The sequence below is a fragment of the Rhodamnia argentea genome, chromosome 5 (genome assembly GCF_020921035.1).
Source record: "Rhodamnia argentea isolate NSW1041297 chromosome 5, ASM2092103v1, whole genome shotgun sequence".
Classification (NCBI taxonomy): Eukaryota; Viridiplantae; Streptophyta; class Magnoliopsida; order Myrtales; family Myrtaceae; genus Rhodamnia; species Rhodamnia argentea.
The window spans coordinates 30,153,214-30,171,520 of record NC_063154.1 but is presented as its reverse complement, the minus strand read 5'-3'; the positions used below and the strand labels follow the sequence as shown (position 1 = coordinate 30,171,520).

The following is an 18,307-nucleotide window of genomic DNA, read 5'->3' as shown; positions in this document are numbered from 1 at the left end:
ATGTTAAATAATCTATAATAGCATTATATGGAGAATTTTGTAGTAGATATGGTTTAAGTGATTCCGGATCTTTACAATATACTGCCTCACGTAGCGAAGGTGGTAGTTCACTTAGTAGAGGGTATAATATGCTTAAGAGTAGGCAAAAAAAAAACAAAAAGGGGCAACAAGTAGTATTTCTGAATTAGAAAAATATTTAACCACATAATTTGAGTTTCGTGATGTAGATCATAGTACAGATTTCGAAATCCTGAAATGATGGAAGAGTCACCAAATCGATTATCCAGTTCTCGCCCTCATCACTCGTCAGATATTAGCAACCCCTTCTTCAACGGTTGCAGTTGAACAAGCATTTAGTGCTGGAGGATTAATTTTGGACTGTCACCGTTCAAGATTAAGTCCGGACTCTGTGGAAGCTCAAGCTTGTGTCGGTGATTGGACGAGGGCGAAATATCGACACCAAGAGTTAGATCGTGAACACGAATTTTTTAGCGATGATATTGGAGATACCACCGCCACGGGTACCACAACGGGTAGCGACGATTGACGATGAGGTAAGTTGGGGTTCTCAAAGGTAAAAGAACTACATGGGCTTTGATTCTTCTATCCCCAAGAAGATATGTAGGCGCTTAATGATAATTCATTAAGTTCAAGCCCATTCCTCCTCTCTTTTTTTCCCCCATATTTTATTACAATGTACAATTTAATTGTATGTTATAATTTATAATTTATTATGTTTATTTTAATATTTATTATTTTAAAAATTAATATTAAAAAAGGAACCGGAACCGGCCCGGGAACCAGCCCGGAACCGCCGGTTCCGATTCGGAACCGGAATCGGAATTTACAACGGCCGGTTCTGGTTCCACCTTTTCGTGGAACCGGAACCGCCGGTTCCACCGAACCGGCCGTGCGGTGTCCCATCCATCTCTCTTACCCTCTTGAGTCCGCTTTTAATAAAGACGCTTTACAAAAAAAGCTATACCTTTAACAAAGATGCTTACTCCCGAGAGACTTTGGCCTCAATGGGGACTCGATAATTATCCTTTTGTTGTTTTCTGCTTTTTCCATTTAACCATTGCGTAAAGATCCATTTGGCATTTTAATACTAAATCTCAACCGTTAGATTATCTTACTATTCCAGCAAAAAGTGGATATCCACTTCCCTAGTGGCCCCATCCATTTGACTCCTTTTTCAAAAGTGGAAGTCACCATGGGAGAGAGAAGCAGAACAAGGGAATGAAGAAAAGTTGCAGATGAAGATGAAGGATGATTGGAGGGAGCGTAATAGAGAGAGAGAGAGAGAGAGAGAGAGAGAGAGAGAGAGAGAGAAAGAGTTTCTTGGCAATGAAAAGGATAAAAGAGGAGACGGTCGTGCAGCTCCTCAGTTGTTTTCATTTTTTTACACAAAAAAATATTATTTTCACTTCGACCAAAAAAAATATTTTCACATGAAGATAACATGTTGCGTTAAACCACGGGAGCAAAGCATGTTAAATCAGGTCAAAGTCATAGAAAAAAATAAAAATAAAATAAAATAAAATAAATCATATTTCTAAAAGAAATAAAAAATACTTTTTTTCAAAATTATAAATAATAAAAAATTCACATTGATTTAGTAAAATAATTTCTTCAAAAATTTATAAAAAGTAACTTTCCTTGGACTGGATTAAACATAGGAGTGTTTTAGAAATATGGATTGAGTTGGGCATGAGTTAGATATGGGTCGGGTCAGGTATAGATCGAAAAATTTACATTACGCATAAATGGGTCTAAACAGGTTAATGGGTTCATTTGGGTCGGATAATTTATGACGCGACCTGATTCATCCGTTTGACAGGTCTAGTCTTGTCCAATTACTCAAGAACAAAGAAGCTTCCTCTCAATTGCAATGCTATTTTATCTTTCTTGCTTAGAATTCTTGTTTCAAGGATTTCTTCAATTGCAAATCCACACTGTATTGAAGCTAGAAATTAACCAATTCGATCATCAGAGACTTTGATTGATACTTTCGTGTTGCTCTAAAGTACAAAGGAGAAATTTCCTATGGCTCCGCACCATGCCACCAAGTCATCGAATCAGTATTTATTTATAACTTAGTATCTGTATAATCAATTTAGGGTTGAAATAGCCTTTGTAAACATTATTGGTTTTTCTAATTTAATGAAGTTAACTAACCTTCACTCCCAACATGATGCTTCCTTCAATATAAATATCACCCATCCACGTTAGGAAGAAAGCAACAGAAATGACAATATAATTAAGCAAGTTGGCGGACTCTTTTCTTTTCTAACAGTCGATTGTTTAGAAGTCACCGTTCTTGTCTTGATTGAGGCGGCCGACAGCTGTCTTTTTCTATCTTTATATTGGATATTTTGGACTTGTAGCAATGTGTTTTCAAGTTTTCAGATTCCCAAGCAGTTGACGGGGGTTTAGTTAAGGCCTTAACTAAGGTTAGATGATCGACATCCATAGTCCATACCCAAGGAATTCACTGGCATTTTCACTTGGATCATCACGTGCATCACATAATTTTGTCCTTATCACTTTCTCCTTTTCCTTACCTGTTACAAATGAAATGAGTACTTTAATATTGGCCTTCCTTTATATCGCTTTTATTATGCTTGTGTCTGTCTGGACCGCACTATCATTAAGATATAGCCAATACGTGATTGGCTCTATTCAAGATTATTGCAATGGGTTCCCATCCCATCCACATCAACCATATGCAAATCAATCATCAAAAGAAGCAAAATCATCCCATTTAACTAGGGTTCATACTTTCTTAAGAAATTATGTTGAATGCGACACACGCTTGTTCTTTATGATAATATAAGCGTGTTTACATATAAGTAGATTTATGCTCCAGAAGTAAATCCGTTTGGTAATTTTACTCTCCCGGGCCTATCGTTCCCGTTCTTTTGCTGTCGATGTTTCTTCGACGTCGGTAGAGAGATGAAGACTTTCTTGCGTTGGGACGTGCTTGACGTTGGGAACATAGTTGATATTATCATCATCTTCTGCCTAATATGTAAACTTAAGAGGACCATATTGATCATCATATTGATTATGAGATTGAGGATAATCGGATTCCCCCATCCCCATCGGCATCGGGCTCTTTTTCTTGTCACAAGCTCCGCTTCCACTTATCATTTTTGTCAGAAAATTGAGCAGAGCTTCCACTTATCATTTTTGTCAGAAAATTGGCGAAAGCCGATTTAGAAAATCTACAGAATTGAGCCAGGATTAAGAAACTTTGAGAGAATTGAGAGAAATTGTAAGAAAAAATGAAAGGAAAGCATTGATATTTATAGAAAATTTAGAAGGAAAAAGAAAAGGGAGATGACCATTGCAATTATGGCCGTTGGTTCTTTCCTTTTTTTTTTTTTTTTGAGCTAGTTCCTAATTTTTTAAAATCGAAACCGATCCCAATTAACGGGCCGAGTCTAATTATTCCACGAGTCGGTTTCGGATGCAAATTGGTCCGTGTCCATGTCTAGTCAACAGGGACCTCATGTGTTCTTTTGTCTGATAGAGCCATATCATCGGGAAAAAGCTATGCACGCTGCGCAGGCCAGAAGATGCAATAATTTGACTAGACATTAGATAGTGGGGGTGTCCCATCCATCTCTCTTACCCTCTTGAGTCCGCTTTTAATAAAGACGCTTTATAAAAAAAGCTAAACCTTTAACAAAGATGCTTACTCCCGAGAGACTTTGGCCACAATGGGGACTCGATAATTATCCTTTTGTTGTTTTCTGCTTTTTCCATTTAACCATTACGTAAGGATCCATTCGACATTTTAATACTAAATCTCAACCGTTATATTATCTTATTATTCCAGCAAAAAGTGGATATCCACGTCCCTAGTGGCCCTCATCCATTTAACTCCTTTTTCAAAAGTAGAAGTCACCATGGGGTCTTCTTGGGTGCTACAAAATTTGACAGTCCAATACATTCGGCCTCTGACGCATAATCAACGATGACATGGATTTGCACCTCCAATCTTTCATCGAGAATTGCTTCATTCCACATCTCGTGCGAGATTTATTGGCCGATGAGGATGAGAATTATAAAATATGTTATGAAACTTTTCTCTTCATTTATGATTTGCTAAATAAATTTTCAATCTTCAATGTTCTTTAGGATAGACCTATTTCCACCCCTCTTTGACTTGGTAAACAACTCTTATTGTCGCTTGTCCAAAATAACCTTCCATGTTATGACACAAGTTCATTCATTCATTCACCGTGATTTTTTCTCTCCCATCTCATTCTTCACCTTCTATTTTCACTGTGAACCGACTAAAACATCCTTTAATTCTTGAAAATCAACAATCATTAATTAAGTATACTTTTTCTCGCTCATATTTTGTTTCCCACTATCGCTACTCCTTCTCTTATCTTCTTTTTAAATAATGACCGATTTCATTTTGCAATATTTCTGAGTTTGTAAATTTAGTCCACAAAGTCTAACTTTGCTTTTGCCTTCCTCATCTTGCTCCATCTGTTGCCTTCCTAGATGCCCCGCATGGCAATCTTTACAGAGAAATTTTGCCCCATCCGAGGTACGGCCTCGTGCCATCCCATTGTTGCTAAGATTAGTAGAAAACTTACTTTAAATCATAAACATTTTAAGCATGTAGAATTTTCTCTACCAAAATAACAAATTAAAAAATATTAAAAATTCAATCGATAATAATTTAGGAAGAAGAGGGGAGAAGCAGTGGGGATAGTGGGAAACAAAAAATTAAAGAGCGGTCCTTATATTGTAATTTACCATATGCACTTATTCCTCGTAAACGAGGTAGTTATTATGCAAAAGGTCCTTATCAACTTAATTACAAAAGTCCGGCCAAAAAAAAGTAATTACAAAGAGAACGTCCTTCAGTACTCTAATAGTCATAACTTTGTTTTGTTAGAAGTTATTCATTACCTTTTCAAATAGTGATAGTTTTTTTTTTGTTGGTAGAACAAATAGTCTTAGTAAATGTATAAAGATAGGACTTAAGAGTAATTTGAAATGCTAATGTCACAATTATGGTTGGCCAAAAAAATTTAAACAACATCAATTTTGAGTTAATTTTGCCTGTCACTTGAAGAGATGATTATGAGGGGCTTTACAAATCAATGAAAATGAGAGATGTAATAAATGAAAAGTCGATACTTATTTTCAACTAACGGTCAACATTGATTAGATATAAGGACCTAACTTAGCCCAAATCTACTATGTTAATAAGTAGAACATTATCAAAAATCTCTATTCAATATATAAGGACCTAACTTAGCCCAAATCTAATATATAAGGACCTAACTTGGCCTCTTGCGCCTCGCTAGTGTTGGTCATCTTCATGGCGATGCTCAGCCTCCGATGCATGGAGGTGGCGAGAGTGCTGCCGAAGGATTTCGCTGGAGGGAACGATTTAGTATCGTATTCATGTTACTGTCTGAGCAAGTGAGGCAAAGCATGTCGTGGTGGCTCTAACGCTTGGAATCAGCATCTAGTTCTCAAGGCCCTGGTCGGCGGTCACTAGGAGGCAGACCCCCTCCCACACCCACCCGACTCAGTCAACACGCAATCCCCCGCAAACCAACTCAAAGTCTCCAACCAAAAGTTCGAAATACCAATTAAAATATTTCGTTTTGCCTTTGAAAAAAGGAAAAGAATTGATGAATTTCTACGAGGACAAGAAAAGGTAAAAGAGCCTTGACGAACAAAAAAAGCACAATCAAAGATTTGGATTTGGTACTACTTGTGTTTAGAGCTTGCTCTCTCCATCTACACGGAAGGTGTTTTCTCTGTTTCGCTCTTCCTTCTTCATTCCTATTTTGCACTCAACTTCTTCTCCTCCTTCGTCTCTCATTGTTCTTGCTCTGTTTCGCTCTTCCTTCTCCGCCGCGCTACCATTCTTCGTCCAGCTCCTCTTCTTCTTCCTCCTCCTCCTCCTCCTCAGTGTTTGCTGCTCTTTTTCATCACTCTCTCTCTCTCTCTCTCTCGGTCTCTCTATTTTCTTGCTCCGTGTTTCTCAGGAAAAAAAAAAAATCAAAGGAAAAATGACCGATTCTGCCGTCTCTATTGCATGGGATGTCTTGAAGTGGGTAGTTATTCCCATCAAGCGTCAATTCGGTTACGTGATGTCCTCCAAGAGATACGCCCGGGATCTTCAGAAGGAAGTGGGGAAGCTGGCGTACGAGGCTGAGAGGATCCAGAATGCCGTGCGAGAGGCCGGAGACAATCTTCGGCATGTCTACAGCCACGTCAGTGAGTGGCAGGGAAGTGCTGAGAAGGGCTTGAAGGAGTCGGGAGACCTGGTGGGAGACTTCGAAAAGGCGAGCAAGACTTGCTGCTACGGGACTCTTCCTGACCCCAATTTTCGCTATCAGTTCAGCAGGAAGGCCAAGGACAAGATCGAAGTCATTCAGGACCTCGCTCGAAAAGGCTGTGAATTCAAGGAATTGAACGACATCTCCTTCAGAGCTCCAGCTCCGGGAATTGTCACTGCTCCGACTCGGGCCAGGAGAGAGGGCAAAGAAGTCGTCCCGTCGACCACTGCCACGGCCTCTGCTTCTTCTGCCTCTACTGCGATTAAGGACGATGGTGTCTTCGAATCCAGAGCTCAGATGATAAGGGACATCATGGACGCTCTTGCCAATGACAGCAACAGCGTGGTCGGGGTTTACGGGATGGGCGGGGTTGGCAAGTCCACCCTTTTGGTGGATGCCGAAAGGAGAATAAGGGAAGAAAAGTCGTTCGACCTGGTCGCTAAGGCCGACGTGTCAGAAAATCCAAACTTCAAGAGGATTCAAGGAGAGATCGCGCATGCGCTGGGCCTTAGTGACATAAAGAACGAGGATATTGTCAGCGTGCGAGCGGAGCTTCTGCGCACAAGGTTGGAAAAGGAGGAGAGGGAGAAAAAGAAGGTGCTCATAATACTGGACAACTTGTGGAAGGGGCTGGACTTGAGATCAGTCGGCATTCCTTGCGGACATGACAACAAAGTCATAGGATGCAAGTTGCTGTTGACGTCGAGAAATCGAGATGTTTTGCGAAGGGAAATGGGCTGCGACAGGGACTTCCTCCTTGGTGAGCTGCAGGAGGAGGAGGCAAAAGAATTGTTCGAGAGGATCGTGGGGAACAAAGTTCACGTTGACGAGTTCAAACCCTTGGCGGATGAAGCGCTCCACAAATGCGCAGGTGTGCCTTTCCTAATTCTCGCAATTGCAAAACGTTTTAAAGACGCTGGTTTTTCTGAATGGAAGGACACTTTGAAAAGAATCGAGATGTCTAAAGATAAAGGAATCAATGATGTGATAAATAAGATGTTGCAACTGAGTTATGATGATTTAGAAGAGGAGGTGAAGTTAACTCTACGGCTCTGTGTTGTTTATGGTGTGTCCGAGCCCTCTCTGGAAAATTTGGTGAGGTACGGCGTGGGTTTGGGGTTATACGCAGAATATGGTAGCATAGAGGAAGCTAGAAATAGGTTGAGCTCAATAATACGCACTCTTCAAGCATCCTCCCTTTTGTTGGAGAATGGAGACGGCGATGGTTTCAAGATGCATGACCTAGTTCGTGAGTTTGTTGCCTCCGTCGCTTCAAGAGATCAATCTCTTCTTGTATTAAAAGATAAAGACAAGTTCGTAATAGAGTTGTCAAAGGACAAGGTCAAGACTTGTAGGGCGATATGCTTTCCCTACATAGACATGGAGGAGCTTCCTGAAGACTTAGATTGCCCCGAATTGCAGATGTTTTTGTTGTTCACAAACAATAAATCTCTTAACGTTCCGAATTCATTATTTAAGTCTATGAGGAAACTCATGGTCTTAAGTCTTACTGGGATACATCTCGCTCGTTCGCCTTCTTCGTTTCAGCTGCTGGTGATCTTGCACACTTTGTGTCTTCACCGTTGTACGTTAGACGATGTAGCCATTCTGGGCGAGCTAAAAGAGTTACGAATTCTTAGCTTTATGAGCTCTGAAATTCGGCGATTGCCGAAAGAAATTGGACAACTGGTAGAGCTGAGGTTGTTAGACTTAAGCTATTGTCTTTCGCTTGAGATAATTGAACCGGCTGTGCTTGGAAGCTTGATCAATTTAGAGGAGTTGTATATGGAGGAGAGCTTTCATCAATGGAATGTCGTGGAGCAAACTACACCAACTAATGCCTGTCTGATTGAATTGAATCGCATAGAGAGACTCTGCACTTTGCATATGCAGGTTCCCGATCCGAACATGCTCCCGCAGGATCTAAACCTCGAGAAATTGACCAAATATGAAATCCAAATAGGATATTGGTATGGTTTGCCCACGTACGAAGGATCGAGGACATTGGCGCTCACTTTGCATGAAAAAGGTGATGTTCTTCGAAAAGGATGCATACAAAGCATGTTAGGGAAAACTGACAATTTGTTTTTGGGTGAGTTGGACGAAATTGAGCAAAGTATTGGCGCGTTATCCAGAAAAGGTTTCCCAAAATTAAAGCATCTACAGGTCGAGGATAGCCCCTCCACCCATTACATCCTTCATTGGACATCCCATACAAATTTTAATACGTTGGAGTCGTTAATTCTCGTGAAGCTGATCAACTTGGAGAAAATATGCTACGGACAAATCTCCTCTAAGTCCTTCAGTGCATTGAAAGTAGTACGGGTTGAAAGATGCCACAAGATGGAAGTTCTATTTCCTCTTTCAGTGGCAAGAGAACTTCTACAGCTAGAAGAGGTTGAAGTTGTCGATTGCGGGACAGTGCAGGGGATTGTAGAAGCTGATGATTTTGGCAAATGTGAGTTGCCTATGTTGCGTGTATTGAAATTGCGTAAGTTGCCAAATATCAAGAACTTTTTAAACGCCGAGACAGCTCCTTCGAGTAGCACATCAGGCGACCCAACAGGCACTCAAATTGCATTCTTCAACGGGCAACAGGTAACTTTCTACCAAAAGAATATTAATTATTTTCTTGAGTTTTATGTCTTTTGCTAGTTAGATGTACCAGAGATTATGATGCTCGTACGTTCATGCCTTCTCTGTAATTAGGTAAAGCAATCTGCCATTTCTCTTAATTGTGTAGAAATCCAACTAATTGTAGGAAAATCCACGTAAATTTAGCTTGTGATGGGTTCTGAGTTATTTTCAAGTTACATGCTGCAAGTATATCTATGTTAATAGTGGTTCATTAAGCATAGTATGGGGGAATATCGGCATTAAAGTCCTTCCATAATTAAAGTAATGTCTAGTCTTTTGAAATGAATTCCATCGAATTTAGTTTTCGAAATTTGATATCATTCACAAAACCTATAAATATAGGTGACTTTCTTAAAAACCAATATGAAGAATGGAAATGAGGACTGAGTTTTCAAACAAAAGCAACTATGCTAATCTTTTTTTGTTGTTGTCAGAATTGCTAATCTATTTTCTTTCACAATCGAGTGACTTCCAATGTTGCATACCCTTTTGAATCAATGCGGAACAATGTTTATGGTTCCACTTCTTTATATAGACGAAGTTTTAGTCAATTTACGAAACTGTGCCCAGAAAAGAAATTACATCCATTTCATTTTTGGACTAGCAAAAATGGAAAGAACATGTAAATACGGTGGTACAAAGTGTGATTTGATTAGTTTACACGATGAACTACACTGAAGACCGGTGATTGGATTTAAATTTAGAATCTGCGAGAGATAAGTGGGATAAAAGTAGCTCAGTAATCAAATTAAGCTCTGAAATTCCAAGTTGTTTGCCCAAGAAAGGACCAGAGAAAGATTCCCTATCCTTTTTTTTTAGTGAGTCCTCTAGAAATTTTTCTGTTATTCTCTCAAATACTTAAGGAAATTAGATACCGTATTAGTAAGGAGATCTTTTTACTCCTCTTTTTTCCTATTGTGCCGCTTAATAATCCCCCACTCCCCTTGGCACTCATCTATATTTAGATCAGGAAGTTCTTGAAATTCGTAATCTAACTCAATCACCAATTCTGTGAGCAAATATCCCAGGTTGCCTTTCCGAGATTGGAGACGTTAGAAATCACCAGCTTGGATAACCTCGGATATATGTTTTCCCCATCCATGATTAAATCTCTCGCACAACCGAGAGAATTAAGCATAAGCGATTGCGTGAAGATGGAGACGATCATTATGGAGGAAGAGGGATGGGGAATAGAAGCATCAGAAACTACGGCATTCCCAAAATTGACTGATTTACATCTACGGCGTTTGGAAAGTTTGACGTGCTTCTCTCGCCTAAAGTGTAAGATTGATTTTTTCTTTCCATCACTGAAGATGTTCCTGCAGATTGATTCATATAGGCAATACGTATAGTGACAATTTTTTTAATCCATGAAAAACCAATGACAGGTTCACGAGAAGCTCGAAGTCGGGACCGGATCAAATCATGCTCCCATGCACTCTTCAATCGAGAGGTATCCGATTAACGATACGTCAAAATATTAAATACACCAGAGACAAAGCATAGTTTAAATAAAAACTAACTAAATCACTTACAAAGCTTATTTTGGTTAAAATATTCTGACATAAAATGAGTAGCATACAAGCGTAAGTTAGGAGGACCGCCGAATAGGACGACCACCACAATTAACAGCAATCAATCTGCGAAATAATTCTTTGGGAAAAATCCAAGAAAGGACCTGAAGTCTTCTTGTTTTTTCAAATAAGGGCCCAAAGTGAACCGTGTTTCAAATAAGGGCCCCAAGTGATATAGTATGTTTCAATTAAGGGCTCGAAGTGAACATAATGTTTCAAAAAGGGGTCCGGCGTGAAAGGTGTTTTCGTCATTTCACATTTTAATTTTTTTATTCATTTTTTTTCTTTTTCCTGATTAAAAAAAAACCCATGCACAAACGGGAGGGCTGCTACTCTCTCGTGTGGCAGTCACCCCACCGCTGGTGGGGGGTCGAATGGCGGGGCGAAGGCCGACGGTGTCGCCGGCCCTCGTCGAGGCGCCAGCGACCCCGCCAAGCTTTCACCGCCCCGGCCTACCGCCCTCCGGCGGTGGGGCGGTGGCCACAGGCGGGAGGGCTGCCCTCCCGGCTGTGAATGTCCACTTTCCCTTTTTTTTTTTTTTTAGAAAACAGATAACAAAAAGAATAATAAAAAAGAAAAAGAAAAATTAAATAAGTAAAAAGACTAAAATACCCCTAAATCATGCCTTTTTTTTGAAAATTTATGGTCATTTCAAGCCTTTATTTGAAACAGTGTTCACTTGGGGCCTTTATTTGAGAAAATATGAGGACTTCGGGCCCTTTTTTGAAACAATATTCACTTGGAGCCCTTATTTGAGAAAACATGAAGACTTCGGGCCCTTTTTTGGATTTTTCCCTAATTCTTTTTGCATTTTCAACTGTCCTTCCTGGTTAGGGTGACCACAATCGATAGACCATGATCGTTAGGAAGACCGTTGCCACTTCCATGCGTTTCCTTGTACCTTGTAATTTTTTATTTTTTTTTTTATTTTACACCAATATATTGTTCAACTTTTTATTTATGTGCTTCTAGTTTCTTTTAATGAATTCTTCCTCAATCTTACTCAATTTTGCAATTTCCTTGAAGATGTTCGTCAATGTTAGTAATTGAAGTAACCATCTCCGAGTGATGTTACAATTGCTATAAATAGTGTAGTTTGGTTATTTATGGGAAATCAACTAAACCGAGAGTTGGAAAGATTCGATTTAAATTTAGAATCTATAACAGACCAATTTGATAGTATCATAGTTATATGAGCACATTCATTGCACAATAGCTATGTGTATTATTTGAACTTGTTGGGCCAAAATTTGAGGTTGAAAGTATTGTTGGGTCTGCTTTGTTATGTAGACGGATAAGTAATGCTCCACTTGGTAACCCATTTATGAAGAAGAAATTCTTCGGATGGAATTCTTTTACTCCTTTTTTATGTTATTAGTTTTATTTTCCTTTTGTCCAACTTAATAATCCTCCCTCACCTCTTAGCCACTCATCTATATTTACATCTTCGAACTTCTTGAATTCCTAATATTATTGAATCACCAATACCATGTGTGAATTCCTCAGGTTGCGTTTCCTAGCCTGGAGACATTAAATATCTTTGCAATGGGTAACATTGAGATGATATGGGATGAGGAAGTATATTTTCAACACCTGAAGACTCTCGATGTGTCATTTTGTGATGGGTTATCCCGTATTTTCACGCTGACAATAGCAAGAAATTTGGTGAAACTCACAAAATTGAGCATAAGCAATTGTAAAATGTTGACAGAAGTCATCGTTGATGAGGGAGGTGAAGATGGGTGTATAGTGGCTTTCAAACAATTGAAGTATTTAAAGCTTCAAATGTTGACGGCGTTGAGATGTTTCAGCTCTAGTGGATACACTTTGATGTTCCCTTTATTAGAAGATGTCATTGTGATCGGATGTCTCAACATGAGGTTCTTCTCTAAGGGACTAGTAGAGGCGCCAAAGCTAGACAGAGTACAAGTAACTAAACCTAAAGTGTGGTTTTGGAAGGAAAACCTTGACGTCACCATCCAAAACATGTTTGAAGGAATGGTATGCCTCGGTTACCAATCCCCGAGCAATTGACTTGGTTTGATCACCAACAGAGTATTTTTTTTTTTTTGCTAACCCGACCTTTAATGCTTGTTCGATGCATTTTCTTACAGGCAACGATAGTTGGAGTAAAGAAAATGCGGTTATCTGAGTTCCCCGAGTTGATTGAAAAATGGCACATCAAACTTATTCCCATCAAGTCGTCTTGGCAATTAGAATCACTGGTGGTGGATAAATGTCCATCACTCTTTAATGCAATTTCATCCAGATTGATGCTTGTTTTAGACAATATGAGGACATTGCAAGTGCGCAATTGCGAGTTACTAGAAGAAATATTCGATCTTAAAGGCCTCGAGGATGTGGACAGCACTCGGGTGCTGCCTTCCTTTGAGACTTTGAACTTGGTGAATTTACCAAAGTTGAGGCGAATATGGAACGAAGATCTTCAAGGAGCACTGCCCTACAATTTTCTAGCTCGTCTGACCATTTATAAGTGCAGCAACTTGAGACATGCTTTTACACCATCAATGACTCGGTGCCTTGCTAGTCTTCGAACGATGGAAATAAAGGAGTGCGGTCAGATGGAAGGAGTGATCGCAGACGAGGAAGGGCGGGGAAGAGTCGTGGAGAAGATTTCATTCCCAAATCTCTTGAAGATGGAGTTGGAATGCTTGCCCAATTTGACTAGTTTTCTCTTGGGGAAAAATCATATGCTGGAATGTCCCAACCTGGAAAGGCTAACTATTGCCCACTGCCCCAAGATGAGAAGTTTGACTTGGCAATCTTTGATGGAGAATGAGCTTGGCACCCCTTCACTTTTCACTCCACAGGTCGGTGTTTCAAACAAATTCATTTTTTGGCATTTCATTTGCAATATATTCACATAGAATTGGACAATGCAGAGTACGTGCCATGTCCGAACATAAATGCTACATTAAATGATCGTAGTTTTAGTCATTAGTGCTTTGATCATATCTAATTGGACTCATGTTTCCTAGCAAAACAAAGATGATCGAAATATTTACCTTCCCACTGTAATCCAAGATAACATCCGTGGATTTCTAGCGCAAAACAATTGAAACATTGATAGATATGCACGTATTCAAAATCGTCTAGTTATAAGTAAACGTCTAATAACCAGTAGAACTCCCATGCTTTGTACGGACTTGGGTACAGGATCCTTTAATATTTACGACAAAGGTTAAAAGTTTGTAATCCTCAACATGTATAACAATAGTTTGTACATCTCCATATCCTTTCAGAATTGTTACTTTTGTTATCGGCAAACCGGAACTCCAAAATTTAGAGAAGGCGTTTTCTTTATAACCAATGTTCTACTGATTATAAATTAAAACAAAATACCCATTTAAAATTTCAATTGTCATTTTATAGATTCGATAGAGTTTGGGAGATGTTTACGTCAAAGTTAAATAGCAAGGAATATACACGTGTCCACACACTCTATTTAGTGAAGATTAGAAGTCAATTTTCAATTTTACTCTGACAGAATTCAGCGAATACAAGCTAACATCTTTACCAATTTTAATTTACATCACTTCTTGAAAAGACAATCAATACATGCCAACTGAACAGGCCACTCTTTTACCCCCTTCATTTTGGCCTTTGTTGCGGATTGTATACAAGTTTCAATTATTGTTTTCTTTTTTGATGAAGGAAATGCTTGTGTTTTTCCTCATTTTAATGTTTTTGCCCCAGATTTTTTTAGTATTATTTGGGAGTCGAACGTTTCATCAAAACAAGTATCTACACATTTATTTGATTGTTAATCATGGGAGATATTACTAATTATGTATTTACTTGAATGTCGTTTATTTATCATACATGAGTTGTCCTGTAATAATAGGTAGTTATCCCCCACATTACTGAAGTATTTCAAAAAGTCATCGTAATACTCAATTTTGATTATTAACGATTTTAGGGAAGTGTGGAAATAGTCAGTCTGTTTTTTTTGGTAGTGACAAGTCCGGATTGCATTAATCTCATCGTAAACAAAAAAAAAAAATCTCCCATCCTCGCTTCTCATAGGGATCATCTGATTGAGGTTGATATCTTTGAATTTGTCTTTTTCCATTGTTGGGGAACTTGGGGTTGATTATTAACAGTATACTCGGCCTTAATCATCAATCAACTGAATAGAAAGCACCATTCAGCCCCTCCCTGTTTGTGTCACTAATACGCTCCTGAATTTTCATGATTTGTGAGAGTTGGGGAAGTTTAGAAATTCCTTCTTTGTGTTCCTAACTTAATGTAATGACATTCATTGTGCCATTTTTTCATAATATGGCAGGTACAAATTCCTCAACTTTGGCAGATTGTTCTCTCACACATGGACAATTTAAGCAAAATATGGACCGACAATCCTCTAGAAACTCTCACTTGTGAACGATTAAGGGAAGTGGAGGTTCATAACTGTAAGAGCCTTGAAAATCTGTTTCCGTGTTGGTTGGCTACAAGTCTAAACGAACTTTCCGAACTTCGAGTAGAGTCTTGTGGGCTCGAGGTTATAGTCTCGAGTGGAGATGACACCCGGCACTCCACTATTGCTCAAGTTCTTTTCCCGAAATTGACCTCTTTGGCGTTACATGATATGCCACGACTCAAGAGCTTTTGTCCTAACTTTCCTACTTTGAGCTGGCCATCCTTGCAGGATTTGCGAGTGACTCACTGTGATAAACTAAACATACTGTCCTTTGCGGCACTTATGAACAAGTGGACTCGGAGAGACCATGAGCAGGACCTTTCAAACTGGGAAGCACACTATTCATTTGAGAGGGTATGACTCCTACAGCTCTTTCACAGTTTTTCCTAAAACGCATTCACTAATGTCATGTCCACCGTATAGTCACGTCATTACGTATCGGTTTATCCACCACATAAGACATGCCTTTTTTAATATTGTGAGTGTACTTTTTGTCTGTGGAAACCCTAAAATTACAAAAATAATTACATATTGTTGTTGGCACCGTGCGATATTCCTCATCTAATCCAACTGAAATTTGTGTATTCTGGTGCTCTGTGCTCCTTGCAAAAGCCAATAAGAACTTAGACATGCGGTCCTCTCCATTCTTGACACGTCTCACTAGTGAATTTTTCTTCTCTTTTGTATCTTCTATGAATTCATAAAAGCATGAATTTAACAGTGGAAAAAACATTAGAAATTTAATTCACTATATTCTAAATTTTTTTTCTTTCATCGCGCATTATATCTCACGTCCACTACATATCTATGTCACATGATGATACCATGGAAAATCCGAAACCCTTTAACTGTCAATTCGTAGACAACATATCTCTAATATCATACGCACAATTTTAAGTATGGGGACCCCCATATATTTTAGTTACTATGAGTGCATCTTGTTATACAAAATTCTAATAAAAAGACAAATTTGGTGAGCTCGGTGGTTTTGAATTTAAATTCACTCTACCAACCTAACAGTACCAACTTCTACACAAAATATTTTCTTCAAAAATTCAATATGGATGGTTGTAGTGGAGCACTTGATCACAATTGTATTTGTATAATGACTTTAAAAGCTCGAGACGTGTACGTAGGGCTCTTGAGATCTATTGAATTGTAAGAAAATGGCCACCTTCCATGCGACATCCGACTTTGGTTTACCTTTTTATAACACGTGACTCATTATTGAACCTTTGTTGAATTTACTTCTCTCGTTGTATTGACAATTTGATAGGTCTTTCCCCACTTAGAGAGACTTTTATTAGTCGATAAGGATATTCATACGATACGGGATGGAAAATTTCGCGATGACATATGTGGCAAGTCAAAAGCACCGACATTGGCATGTTTTCATGATGGAAAGGCCGTCTTTCCTCTCAGATTCCTCCTGGAGAGATTTCAGAATCTAGAAAGCCTTGAGGTCTTATGTAGTTCCTTTGAAGATATATTTCATGACGAAGGGTTTGTTCACAAGGGAAAACATTTGTTGCTTGAAAGTTTAAGAGAACTTAAGTTGAGCAAGCTACACAAGTTAAAGCGTGTGTGGAGAGAAGACTATTTAGTGTCTAAAATTCTTCAGAGCATCAAAACTCTTGAGGTTTGGGATTGTCCCGATTTGACGATACTATTTCCAGCCATGACATCCTTCCAGAATTTGACGGAGTTGGAGGTGAAGAATTCCTCTGGATTGGTACATCCGGGGACAGCTTCAGCAATCCCAAGTTTGGTACATCTTGAGAAAATGACTATAATAGGATGTAAAAGAATGAAAGAAGTAGTGGCAAAAGATGAAAATGGAGAAGGAAAAGTAATTTCTTTTGGAAAACTAGAATGGTTGATACTCCAAAATCTGCCAAGCCTAGAATGCTTCTCCTCCATCACAAGTTGCATATTGAGGTTTCCATCCTTATGGAATATTAAAGTGGAAGAGTGCCCCAAAATGAACGTCTTTTCTAAGGGTAAGCTAAGCACACCAGAACTAATGTATGTGTCACTGTTCAGACAGAAGTGGGTACAGGAGTGGGAGGGCGATCTCAATGCAACCATACAAAGGTTATCGGCATAAACCAACGCCAAATGAAATCCAGTAAGGCCCAATTAATGTGCATTCTCATCCATCTGTTTTCCTCTTACCTCTTTGCTTCTCAAATCGTCTGACACAAGAAGAAGCATCATATAAGTTCTGAATTTCTTCATGTTCTTAAAGCTTGTCTGTGTCACTGATAAAAGGGAAGGGCAGGTGCTACGAGAGGCACGGTGAAAGGTTGGGATGAAGAAGATTTTCATTGAGGTAAGTCATTTTATTTTCTGATTTCCCTCTTTCTCACTAATAAAATCACAGTTTTTGCAACAACAAAAAAAAAAGAACAAATGGTGAAGGACGTCGTTTTTATTGATGAACAAAAGCTCAGGATTAGCCACGTGGGGCTGTGAAAATACATCGTCCCATGAAATAATACCCTAAATTCCCCACTAATTCACTATCATTATGGTAATAACACAATTTTCTCGGCATTTGCCACCTCAGCATAACTTACCTATGTATCCCACTTCCTTTCTGTTTTCTTCAAATCTCCTCTCATGCAAAAGATGGAAGTATCGATCCATTCTTTTTTTTTTTTTTTTTTTGGGGTAATTGCATGAAAAAATCTTCAACTTTTCTCTCAATCTGCAATCAAATTCTTAAATTTCGATAAATTAAAATCAAGTCATAAAAGCTTGGAATTAGACGAAATCAAGTCTTTCAGATAACCACTCAACCAAAATCGCTGACGTGACATTGCACGCCGGAGTCCATGGTCATGTTTTCAATTTTTTTTTTTTTAGCATATAAAGTATTGACATGGTGCTGATGCGGCTCCAATTCGTAAAGAAAACTTAAAAAAAAAATCAATTAATAGGAAGATCGCCTCCTCCGCGACAGTCTCAGCCCCCAAGTCCCCAAGTCTTTCAGGTCTTCGTTTCTCAATTGCATCTCTATCCTCATCTTAACCCTGAGTTCGTAACCTGATTAGCATATAGATAGAGAGAGTGAGAGACGAGGCTCAGTGTCGTTTGATCAGGACTACCTCGTGAAGCAGTATCCGGTCGATTTGAATCTTTGTCGCTGTTTGATCGGAACAAATGCCAATTGGATGCAAAGGTTTCACGAAGATCTCGAGCTAGCTATCGAGGATGATGACGTTGCTGTCATGGAGTCGAAGGAGGCAAAGTTGTCGACGTCAACAACAGGGCCGGAGAAGTCGAAGCTAGCGACGTCAACAACAGGGCTGGAGAAGCTGGGAAGTTGA

General features: G+C 39.1%; 1 protein-coding gene across 1 annotated transcript in view; it reads left to right on the top strand.

Annotated features, from left to right (window-relative positions):
• Window positions 1–18,307, top strand: part of LOC115732637 (putative disease resistance protein RGA3) — a 42,571-nt gene extending 24,264 nt beyond the window's left edge. Inside the window, exons 3-6 of the mRNA XM_048279782.1 lie at window positions 10,349–10,413; window positions 12,649–13,365; window positions 14,844–15,329; window positions 18,032–18,307. Of these exons, the coding sequence (XP_048135739.1) occupies window positions 10,349–10,413; window positions 12,649–13,365; window positions 14,844–15,329; window positions 18,032–18,307 (1,544 nt within the window). The remainder of the gene's footprint in view (window positions 1–10,348; window positions 10,414–12,648; window positions 13,366–14,843; window positions 15,330–18,031) is intronic.